The 12512-nt window shown below is 31.6% G+C and overlaps 1 protein-coding gene across 2 annotated transcripts; it reads left to right on the top strand.

Moving 5' to 3' along the window:
• The first annotated feature begins 6085 nt into the window (after positions 1–6085).
• On the top strand, positions 6086–11835 carry LOC105140274 (subtilisin-like protease SBT5.3). 2 transcript variants are annotated; one of them, XM_011047047.1, is made up of 9 exons: positions 6086–6347; positions 6442–6634; positions 6721–6909; positions 7122–7233; positions 8965–9526; positions 9629–9723; positions 10428–10785; positions 10954–11167; positions 11250–11835. In XM_011047047.1, exons 1-9 carry the CDS (start codon positions 6282–6284, stop codon positions 11786–11788), a joined length of 2328 nt encoding a protein of 775 aa, XP_011045349.1. In that variant the 5' UTR covers positions 6086–6281; the 3' UTR covers positions 11789–11835. The 2 variants fall into 2 exon arrangements, with proteins under 2 accessions (XP_011045349.1, XP_011045348.1); XM_011047046.1 differs by having other exon boundaries at positions 9629–9768.
• Positions 11836–12512: the final 677 nt, after the last annotated feature.

Here is a 12512-nt window from a genome sequence, read left to right as displayed (position 1 = left end):
ACCCTTTAGGTTTCTTCAACGATAAGTTCACTAGTTGGAGCAGTTTAAGCTTATAGTGCTTGTAGATCATGAATGGAAAATGCGTTATGAATTTGGACTAAATAAAAGCATCTGGTAACCCCAAGCTCGATAGTCCAAAAATATATGGCCATAATATCTTTTTTTCATATTAACTAGATATTAGGATGAATTGTCTTTTATATTAGAGTTTGTCCCTAGTTGGAGTTTCCCCCCCTCATATTATAGCTTGTAATGCTCGCTCGAGTAGGATAATAAGGCTAGCATCCTCTTTTTTTTACTTTCTATCTCTTTTTGGTTTCTTTGTTCTAGTTGTATTCTTTTTTTTTTTCCCCTCTATATGGATCTAATATTGTGGATTCTAGGGGGAAGGTGAACTTTCATAGGATGACTTATATTTTTCTTGCACTTATTTGATATGCATATCTATAAAAATAATACAACGTATAAATGAATACAAAATCTAGATTGAGTATGCACACTTGTTATTTTTTGAGTTTTTTATTATATCAGGACAATAAGGATGAATTATGTCAAATTTTCTTAAAAAAATCTTATTAAGTACACAAATCCATAAAATTGAGTTGATTTATGTAATATTTGTCAACAATGAGAGAAACATTCTCATTGAAGATTTTTCTCACAAGAATTTATTTCAATATAAGTTAAATATCAATTACCAAACAAACATCAGACTCCTAAAAAATGTGATAAAACATTTATTCATTAATCTAAAACAATAGTTTACAAAGCTTGTATAATACAAACTTATTCTAAAATTTATTATCCTAAACAAAGCTATTTCACATATTTGTTTTCAACATTTATAAGCCTGGATATGCCACAACTTTATTAATGCAATATCGAATTTGACTAAGATAATGCAAGAGTTCTTTCGAAGTTAATCGATTTTATACTATGTGTTGAGCTATGCTTTTCAATCTTATAGAATAATTATTAGCATTTTGATCATGTATGTGATAGTGCATGATTTTGGAAGCTAATGATGTGCTTTCCTTTTCATAACATCTCTTTTATCGGTTAAAGTTTGCCTGATTTTGTCAAATTCATATTCTCATGGTCCTAATACAAAGCGAGATTCATTCTAGCTTTAATTTTATCTTCTTTTTTTTTTGTTTTTTACATCCATAAACATGTTAAAAATATTGTCAAAAATTATTTTTATCAATATATATAACATCAAATTATGGTAGATGACATAGGTTTTCCAATAAGAAAGCTCTAAAAAAATACCTCATTTTACCCAATTATGGGTCACACCGAAACTATATAACTTTTTCTTACTAGAATAAAAATCAAATACAATGCTTTCAAACTACGATATTTCATCATAGACCTCTTCACCTGACAATATCAATGCTACAATATTCCTTTCAATTTTACATTTTAAAAAATCTTTTCTATTGTTATTGAATTGATGATGACTTGGAAAACATAAAAAAATCTTATTAAGTACACAAACCCATAAAATTGTGTTGATTTATGTAATATTTGTCAATAATGAGAGAAACATTCCCACTAAAGATTTTTCTCACAAGAATTTATTTCAACATAAGTTAAATATCAATTACCAAACAAATCAGACTCCTAAAAAATGTGATAAAACATTTATTCATTAATCTAAAACAATAGTTTACAAAGCATGTATAATACAAACTTATTCTAAAAATTATTGTCCTAAACAAAGCTACTTCACATATTTTTTTTCAACATTTATAAGCCTAGATATGCCACAACTTTATTAATGCAATATCGAATTTGACTAAGATAATGCAAGAGTTCTTTCGAAGTTAATCGATTTTATACTATGTGTTGAGCTATGCTTTTCAATCTTATAGAATAATTATTAGCATTTTGATCATGTATGTGATAGTGCATGATTTTGGAAGCTAATGATGTGCTTTCCTTTTCATAACATCTCTTTTATCGGTTAAAGTTTGCCTGATTTTGTCAAATTCATATTCTCATGGTCCTAATACAAAGCTAGATCCATTCTAGCTTTAATTTTATCTTTTGTTTTGTCTTTTACATCCATGATCATGTTAAAAATATTGTCAAAAATTATTTTTATCGATATACATAACATCAAATCATGGTAGATGACATAGGTTTTCCAACAAGAAAGCTCTAAAAACATACCTCATTTTACCGAATCATGGGTCACACCAAAACTATATTACTTTTTCTTACTAGAATAAAAATCAAATACAATGCTTTCAAACTACGATATTTCATCGTAGACCTCTCCACCTGACAATATCAATGCCATAATATTCCTTTCAACTTTACATTTTAAAAAATCTTTTCTACTGTTATTGAATTGATGATGACTTGGAAAAAACCTCTGGTGACAATATAAAAAAAAATATTTACCAACATTGATTAAGGTAAATGCCTTTTTATTATCCATATAATATGAACAAACTAATTTTTCATATATGCTCTAACTTGAAACCATCCTATACATGGAAAAGTCATTTATACTCTATACTAAAGTTATACTCATTTAAAATTGTTATTTTCTTGAGACATCATATGTCATATCCCTAACTGACCAAAAATGATTTGACACATCAATCAATGGTTAAAGACAAACATTCATATTTCTACTTAGATCGTTGAACATGTATGACAATAGATAATATCATGAATTTTGGCTTTATACACATCTTTGAAGACAAATGATAAACTATTAGTATGATTAGATAAGAAAAATAAAAAAGTAGTAAATAATCCAAATGAATTAAATCTATTAGTTCACAAACCAAAATGTATATTCCATGGTTTCATAAAAAACTAATGATGCTTCCAAGTTTCACCATAAAAAAGATACACTATAATTATATCCATCTCATCATATGAATGATATCATATTATATGCTGAGTAGTATTTAGAGATATAAATAACCTTTGTAACTTATAAGTGATTGGAAAGTATCTTAATTTTTTATATTCAACAAGTTTCCTTCCTCTACCACTATTAGGTTTATACTAAGTATGCTGAAAGATTTTGCACTTGGTAAAATTTGTATATTTACTGCAGTACACAATACAAAAGTTTGGACACATATCAATTTTTTGATATCTCAGGCCTAGAGGTTTCATCATAGATTTATGAACATAGAAGTTATCTTTTAGCCTATTCCCTTTAAGTAACATGTTTTTTTCTTATTCGAAGATCCTATTATAATCGATCTTACTTAACCTATAATCTAACTTGATGGCAAACACTTGTACAATAATTGGTAATTTACTATGAGTTATACACCCCCCTCCCAATCCTATAACGGTTTATTAGAATATTTTAAAAGTTAAAAAAATCTAGTTATATCTATATTTGGTTCTTCATCTAAAGGATTATTACGTGAATCTTTACCTAAATAATTATAATTTATTTCCATTACATCCATCATGATACTCTAATAAGGATTACTATTATCGACCGTAAACTCATGTATCTTGTTAGAACTATAAGCTTAGTAAACTATGCTTTCTAACATGGTTATGTAAAAAAAATAGGGTTCTCCACGTGCAAAATAACATAAGTATTTCTTAACAAACTTTTTTTTTAAGTAGATGCAGTATCACAACATCTTTATGGTGAAACTTTTTATTCCTATGCTTCACATTTAGTAATCTAATTTCACCTTAACTAACATTCTTTGGCTTATAAAATACAAAATTAATAAAATTCTCAACCCCTTTAAGATAATGTAACCTATACAACCTTTTAAAAGAATCTCAATACATCCAAGAATGATCCAATAGCTTATTATCATTTTTACACAAATTCAATTTTGTGTCAAAAAATGAACTAAACAATAAAATTATTAACAAATAATCGACATGAAAATAATTATATATCATTTGTTCAATTAATACCTTTTAATTAATTATTATCAATTCCATAGAAAACTAGTTTCCCTCAAATTTCCAACTTGATAATAAAATTAATATACTATAATTAGTACTCATTATTTCTTTAATTATAAAACATCTAAATTTTAAAATTAAACTCAATTTCATCATTTAACCTATAATCTAACTTGATAGCAAACACTTGTGCAATAATCAGTAATTTACTATGAGTTGTACACCCCCCTCCCAATCCTATAACGATTTATTAGAATATTTTAAAAGTTAAAAAAATCTAGTTATATCTATATACGGTTCTTCATCTAAAGGATTATTACATGAACCTTTACCTAAATAACTATAATTCATTTCCATTACATCCATCACGATACTCTAATAAGGATTACTATTATCAACCGTAAACTCATGTATCTTGTTAGAACTATAAGCTTAGTCAACTATGCTTTCTAACATGGTTATGTAAAAAAAATAGGGTTCTCCACGTGCAAAATAACATAAGTATTTCTTAACAAACTTTTTTTTTAAGTAGATGCAGTATCACAACATCTTTATGGTGAAACTTTTTATTCCTATGCTTCACATTTAGTAATCTAATTTCACCTTAACTAACATTCTTTGGCTTATAAAATACAAAATTAATAAAATTCTCAACCCCTTTAAGATAATGTAACCTATACAACCTTTTAAAAGAATCTCAATACATCCAAGAATGATCCAATAGCTTATTATCATTTTTACACAAATTCAATTTTGTGTCAAAAAATGAACTAAACAATAAAATTATTAACAAATAATCGACATGAAAATAATTATATATCATTTGTTCAATTAATACCTTTTAATTAATTATTATCAATTCCATAGAAAACTAGTTTCTCTCAAATTTCCAACTTGATAATAAAATTGATATACTATAATTAGTACTCATTATTTTTTTAATTATAAAACGTCTAAATTTTAAAATTAAACTCAATTTCATCGAATGACAAATAAAATCAATTTCTCTGAAATTTCAAATAAACTCTAACACAAAAACCATATATTAATACATATTCTTTTGGAAAAAGATATAAAACACTTCAAATATAAATGAGATACCATAAAATTGGTAAATTTCCCTACTTGGTCCAGAGAAGCTACACAAGAAATTGAACAAGGAGAGAAATGCTAACACTATTAATAGATGTAAGTAATTTTGGGCAGCTGAATTTGTAAAGGTGGTGGCTAGATTTGTGAGAAAATGTGGGGGATAGCTACTAAATTTTTGAAAAAAAAAATAAGAAGTAGAAAAAGAGAAACTTTTTTTAAAAAAAAAAATAAGAAGTAGAAAAAGAGAAGAGAGAATTATCAGATTTTAATTTATTTAAATTTATTGATAGATATTCTATAAAAAAATCCTAACATAACAAATTTACGAGAGAATTGTAGATGAAAATTTTATTAATATTTTTTATGTTTTTACATTTTATCTGAAACCATAAAAAAATCCTAACATAACTTCGATGAAAATTTTATTAATTTTTTTTATGTTTTTACATTTTATCTGAAATTACCCATGAAATATATTTCATCTCTATACATGTTAGCAATTACTAACGAAAAAAATTTATTACAATTTTCATTGGAAATTACTGATATAATATTTTTAGTTCCATTTTTAATGCCATTTGCTAATTTTCTCACAGAGATAAAGTAGAATTCTGTAGCGTACAAGTAAAGTGGAAAATGGGGACATGAGTTTCATAGATGATAAAGTAAAATGAGAATCCCCCACCCCCACGTACAAGTAAAGGGAAAAATGGGGACATGAGTTTCATAGATGAGAATCTTGAAGTTGAACATAACTATAGTTGCTGAGACTACTAATTTAAATAAAAATATTTAACAATCCTTTGCAAATAAAGCATGGGATCTGACATAAATTCCTCAATTTTTATAATTTTTTATTTAAGAAAAATAAAAGAATCTACTTGGAAAAAAATGTGAAATAGATTAAAGTATTAAGTTATAAATGGATTTAAAAACATAAATATTAAATATATAATTTATATGAATATGAGGACTAACTAATTAGGTTTGGTAAACAACAAGGACTGAGTTTATAATTACCAGAAGATACAAATTCCCTTTTCTTTTATTGGTCATGGATATCTATTTGTGACCTCCTTTCAAGGAAGGCTTGAATTAGTGGATTAATTACCATATAAAATGCTAACAAAAATAGTATACATATTTGTATCAAATCATCCCTGCTCTCTTCTATAAAACAGGGGAGCCTTTGATATGGAAAGAATCCTTAGTATCTCATTTAAATTTAGGTTAGTCAATCTTCCAAATCTCATACTATACTAGAAACGTCACCAACAATGAAGAAACTTTCCATCCTCTTTCTGTTTCTTCTTCCTCTCTTAGCCTCATGCGAGGAGAAGCAGGTTTCTTTTCTCTTATCTGTTTATGTTCATGTTTTATTTTTTATTTAAGAAAAGAAGTCTTGTTAAATCGTATGCTTTTATGGCAATATAACAGGTCTACATAGTGTACTTTGGAGAGCATAAAGGAGAAAAAGCATTGCATGAAATAGAAGAATTTCATCACTCATATTTGTATGGAGTGAAACAAACTGAAGAAGAAGCTAAAGCCTCTCTTCTTTACAGCTATAAGCACAGCATCAATGGCTTCGCGGCATTGCTAAACCCAGATGAAGCGTCCAAGCTATCAGGTATATATAAGAAGTCATCTTATGATTTCGCTTGCATATATATATATGTTCATCCTTCTGATCGTAGCTTAAATTATACATTGCAGAGTTGAAAGAAGTGGTGTCAGTCTTTAAAAGTAACCCAAGAAAGTACTCAGTGCAAACAACAAGATCATGGAGATTTGCAGGCTTGGAAGAAGAGGGACATAACGTAAATCATGGCTTTGGAGAGGGCAGCGACTTACTAAAGAGAGCAGGATATGGAAAACAGGTCATAGTTGGGCTCATAGATAGTGGTAACAATAATTCTGGCCAATAAAAACAACTTCATATATTGTTCTCTAGTATATTTCTAGTTGTCGGTAACTCTTCGCTCACGTGATTCCTCCTCCATTATTTTGTAGTTTAGTTATCATGCATTTATCCATCTAATGATAACTGATTGGTCCTGAGAAATATGATTCAATGTGATAATGTCAGAATGGTTTTTGATAATATTACCAATCAGGTGTGTGGCCAGAATCACAAAGTTTCACGGATGAAGGGATGGGACCCATCCCAAAATCATGGAAGGGAATCTGCCAAAATGGACCTGATTTTAACTCATCCCACTGTAACAAGTGAGTCTTCTGATACCTTTACTCAGTGCTAGTCCCTTCAACTCTATCTTCATGCTTGATTATTTATGCTGTTTCGAAGAATTTAAGCCATGACGCGAATAAGTTTAACAGCTGGTTATGACCAAGACGTTGGTGTCTTTTTGATGTGAAACATGTCCATGTGTGAGCGGTGACCCTGATTTAACTTTTATGCCCTTGATTTCTATGGGGGGCATGATTCTGATTTTGAACCCTCTTGCTCTTAATGTGCTTTTTTTTCCTTTGTTCATGGCATTTGGTTAGGCATAATGATTTTATCACGAAACTAATGCTGTTGTTATCGTGTACCAATGCAATATCCCTACTTAGACTCCACTCTCTTTTCTTCTTCTCCATAGTTATGTCACCATTGCCACATATTTCCATGCATAAAAAGTGTTTGAGCATGTTTCAAAAGATGGCTACAAGTATAAATTATCATAGTTTGACTGATACAGAATTCCAAAAGCTACTGAAACTCTGCACCAAGAAGGATTTTAATCGGACAAGGAGAAAAGATAATAAAGCATCATATTTGATTGGTCAATAACTAGTTGGAATCAATGAAGATATATATTCACAGATGCTTGTTGTGGTGGAATATTATTCACAGAACAGGTCTTACAAGTCCTGCAAAATTAAATTACAAAAATACAAAACACTCCAATTAATTAATGGTACTAAGTTGAAGAAAATTATAAATACAATTGCATAATTCGATAAATGTGTTACACAAAAACTACCTTAATCGTAGAAATAGTACTTGGCCAGATTTCTATGAACTCTTGATTGCAGATTTTTCAAAATTAATGTAGTGTGCCAACAATTCAACAAGTACGTACTTGTAATTAACAAGAGGATACCATGCCTGTAACTATATTATTGTCAATGGATAGATTCTCAACTTTTCCTAAGAACCAAACAAGGTATTTTCATAGCCAGCTTCTAAATGGGCCAGCCCTACACACCATAGATGTCTTTCTATGAATGTTATTTAATAGCTGTCTCTGTTGAGTGATCCTAGTTTGTCTGTTCCATTTAAACGAAGCAAGAAATCAGGTCTGCGGTTCCTTGTTTTGGCTTCATACAATTCCCAACATGTGAACTCTCCTTATCTTGCCATTGCCCGATGCAATTATTTATTGTCTGCTTCCCGAAGTGAGAAGACGTCTGCTCTTCAACCTCTATCCCTTGTTCTGCTCCGCTAACTGTAATTTAAGCACCAACCCACTCGAAGTTCAAATCCCCTTTCGCCGAGGTGTGAACGAGTGACAACAGGAGAGGGACAGGAGATAGGCTTAAGAATGCAAGGGGTGACAGTAAATCAATTGACAAGTGGAGATAGTGAATCACACATGGGAAATTTAGAGCATGAGACTGAGGCCCGATCAAAATTATGGTGCCCCATTAATGAAGAAAGGATTTCCCCTATTTCGACTTCCTTGTAAGATGAAAACGGGGAATTACTGCTGCTTCTAAAAACCAACACATTTAAACTTCACAGATTGGATTTTATAAGTTGACTGATTTTTGCTGAATTATCTGGCAATGAAACTAATCATAATCATGGTCTTAAGTTAGTAAGATAATGAACATGTTAAACAACTTCATGATTCTCTCTAATTGAATTTCTTTAACAAACTAGTCATACCATGCAACCCAAATTAGATTCTGTCCTTAACACTCTATGATACAAACTTGGGCTTTTTGCAGGAAAATTATTGGAGCTCGATACTACATCAAGGGTTTTGAAAACTACTATGGACCATTGAATATGACTGAGGACTCCAGGTCACCACGTGACAGGGATGGCCATGGGACTCATACAGCGTCCACCGCTGTTGGAAGCCGGGTAAAAAATGCAGCAGCTTTGGGCGGCTTCGCTCGTGGAACTGCCACGGGTGGGGCTCCGTTAGCTCACCTGGCAATATACAAGGTGTGTTGGGCGATCCCGAACCAAGAAAAGGCTGAAGGCAACACATGTTTCGAGGAAGATATGCTTGCAGCTATTGATGATGCCATTGGTGATGGAGTCCATGTTATGAGCATCTCCATTGGCACCCGAGAACCCACTCCTCTCAAAGAAGATGGTATTGCTATTGGTGCATTCCATGCCTTGAAAAAAAACATTGTGGTGGCGTGTGCTGCTGGGAATGAAGGCCCTGCCCCATCTACATTGTCCAATCCAAGTCCTTGGGTTATCACAGTAGGTGCTAGCGGCGTGGACCGTGCATTTTTGGGACCCCTTGTGCTAGGAAATGGGATGAAAATTGAGGTAAAGAAAAAAAAAAGAATTTGTTTGATGATTATGGTTGTTTATATCCGGTTTGCTTGGATCATTAATTAATTTATTCCTAAATTCATATTTTGATCTTAGGGACAAACTGTTACTCCTTACAAGCTGGACAAAGATTGCCCATTAGTGTTTGCAGCAGACGCAGTTGCCTCCAATGTCCCCAAGAACGGAACAAGGTTTCTCTCCTCCCAAAACAATTTACGGAGACGTCTTGGTTTATAGTATATCATCACTCATGCCATATTGTGAAGGAAAGTGATTGTTAGCAGGCTGGTGTAGTGATTTCATGGATAACTAGGGAATTTGACGGAAAACTCACCATAATAGGGATATACTATCATTTGTTGAAAATATGCTGCTACTCGGCAGTTCTATATAGTCTTTTTGTAGTTATATACTATATTCTGGAACTCCAGAGCATGCATTCACATCCTAGAATTCAATGCAAGACAATAACGCCTAATTTCAAAAAAAGAAGAAAAGGTCATAATAGAAACATATTGTCATTTGTAGAAAATATATTGCTAATTGGCAGTGATCCCTCTTATTATTTTGTTGGTATACACAGTATTTTTATAGCCCGTGCATGCATTTTACCTGCTTTATTGTTCACTGACAATATGTTGTTGCGTTGTATACTAATAAGTGTCCATTTGTAAATTTCCATGAATACTGGGGTTTATCTCCTTGTAACTTTCACCAGTTTTCCTCTTTCTCTTCTCTTGATTGTGTATTTTTTTAGTTATTATGAAATATTTTAGGAACGGAACCCCAACAACTTCTTTGGCAATCATCTGCTTCCGAAAATTTTAGAGTAAAAACTTCCAAAACAATTCTCTGTAACAGTATGTAATCAATACTTTCTTATGTGTTAATGCAGCCAATGCCTTCCCAATTCTCTTTCACCTAGAAAGGTCAGAGGAAAAATAGTACTGTGCATGAGAGGATCTGGAATGAGAGTTGCCAAAGGAATGGAGGTGAAAAGGGCTGGAGGTTTTGGTTTCATCTTAGGAAATAGCCAAGCAAATGGGAATGATGTAATTGTGGATGCGCATGTTCTTCCTGCAACTTCAGTAGGCTACAATGATGCCATGAAAATTCTCAACTACATCCGCTCCACCAAGAATCCAATGGCTAGAATTGGGCTAGCAAGGACAGTTTTACATTATAGACCAGCACCAGTCATGGCTTCATTTACCAGTAGAGGTCCAAATGTGATTCATCCTTCCATTCTCAAGGTGATTAATTTGGTTACTTTTCTCATTCTCCTTTTCTCTTATATCTACTTCTTACCAAAGGAATATGTTTAGGCCAATAGAATAATTCCTCAGAGGAAAGTTAGTAAGTCTGAATCTGCTAGTATAGCTAATTGTCTTCTAAGACAATAACAGAAACTTTTTTGTCAGCCGGACATAACAGCTCCAGGAGTAAACATATTGGCAGCATGGAGTGGAGCAACAGCCCCATCAAAGTTGTATGAAGATAAGCGATTGGTTAAGTATAACATTATTTCTGGAACTTCTATGGCTTGTCCTCATGTAGCTGCTGCAGCAGCACTTCTCAGAGCAATACATCCTGAATGGAGCAGTGCTGCTATAAGATCTGCCCTCATGACCACCGGTAAACATCGATCCTTCTTCGGTATCATTATTCTCTATGTCAGTACTAATGATACTTAAATGCTCCATTGTTTGACATGCAGCCTGGATGAAGAACAACATGGGTCAGCCCATAGCCGATCAATCTGGCAATGCTGCGACTCCATTCCAGTTTGGTTCAGGGCACTTCCGTCCAGCAAAGGCAGCAGATCCTGGTCTAGTATATGATGCATCTTATACGGATTACCTGCTCTATCTTTGCAGCTATGGAGTCGAAAACGTTTACCCCAAATTCAAGTGCCCAGCAGTATCACCGTCAATATACAACTTCAACTATCCATCAGTGTCACTTCCTAAGCTCAATGGCACTCTAAACATTACAAGGACTGTCACAAACGTTGGTGCTAGCAGTAGTGTCTACTTCTTTAGTGCCAGGCCACCTTTGGGATTCGCTGTTAAAGCGTCGCCGAGTGTTCTGTTTTTTAATCATGTAGGGCAGAAGAAAAGCTTTATCGTAACAATAAAAGCTAGGGAAGATTCCATGTCAAATGGTCACAACAAGGGTGAGTATGCCTTTGGCTGGTACACTTGGTCTAATGGTCACCATGATGTAAGAAGCCCTATGGCAGTATCTTTGGCGTAGGGTACTGTCTCCTCCCTCATTCCAATTTTTCTTCAGTTCTTGCTTAATTTGCGCATTATAGGAGGCTCAGAGCTGACAGGGGAAGATTTCAATTTTAAATATATTTGTAAACCGCCTGGTAATAGTAACATCTTTGATAATAATAAAATTCAAGATTATAAAAAAAATAGAAGTGATAAATTAGATTACAAGAATGACAATAAATTTAAGAATTTAAAATAAAATATTTTGTATGGATATTAAAATAAAAATAAAAAATATTAATACTAAAAAAATAATAAATAAATACAAATACAATTTTAATGGAAATGAATTATACAAAATTGAAAATATCAATGTGTAACTTAATAAAATTCAAAATAGCTAAAGTAAAATTTGATATAAACAAGTATTAGAATTCAGAAAATTTTACTCAAAAATCATAAAAGTTACTATAAAAGGATTTTTTGCTAAAAAAGTTTAAGAATTTTAATAAGATGACGGTATTATATAGAAAAGAGATGAAATTAATGTTAAAGAGTGAATACAACATTAAATTTTTATGTTTTCATTTAATTTAAATTTAGGCCAAAAACAAATAAAACTAAAGAAATATATATTTTTCGATTTGAATGATGAAATGAATAATGTTGCAATGTGGAAATTTGAAGAATAAAAAGAAAATTTATGAAAGAAAGAAGGAAATTTTCATATTTCTCTTTAAATCTAATTTTTTTTGGCAAAA

The sequence above is a fragment of the Populus euphratica genome, unplaced genomic scaffold, assembly GCF_000495115.2.
Source record: "Populus euphratica unplaced genomic scaffold, PopEup_1.0 scaffold238.1, whole genome shotgun sequence".
NCBI classification, from domain to species: Eukaryota; Viridiplantae; Streptophyta; class Magnoliopsida; order Malpighiales; family Salicaceae; genus Populus; species Populus euphratica.
This window is presented reverse-complemented; position numbering and strand designations above follow the sequence as displayed.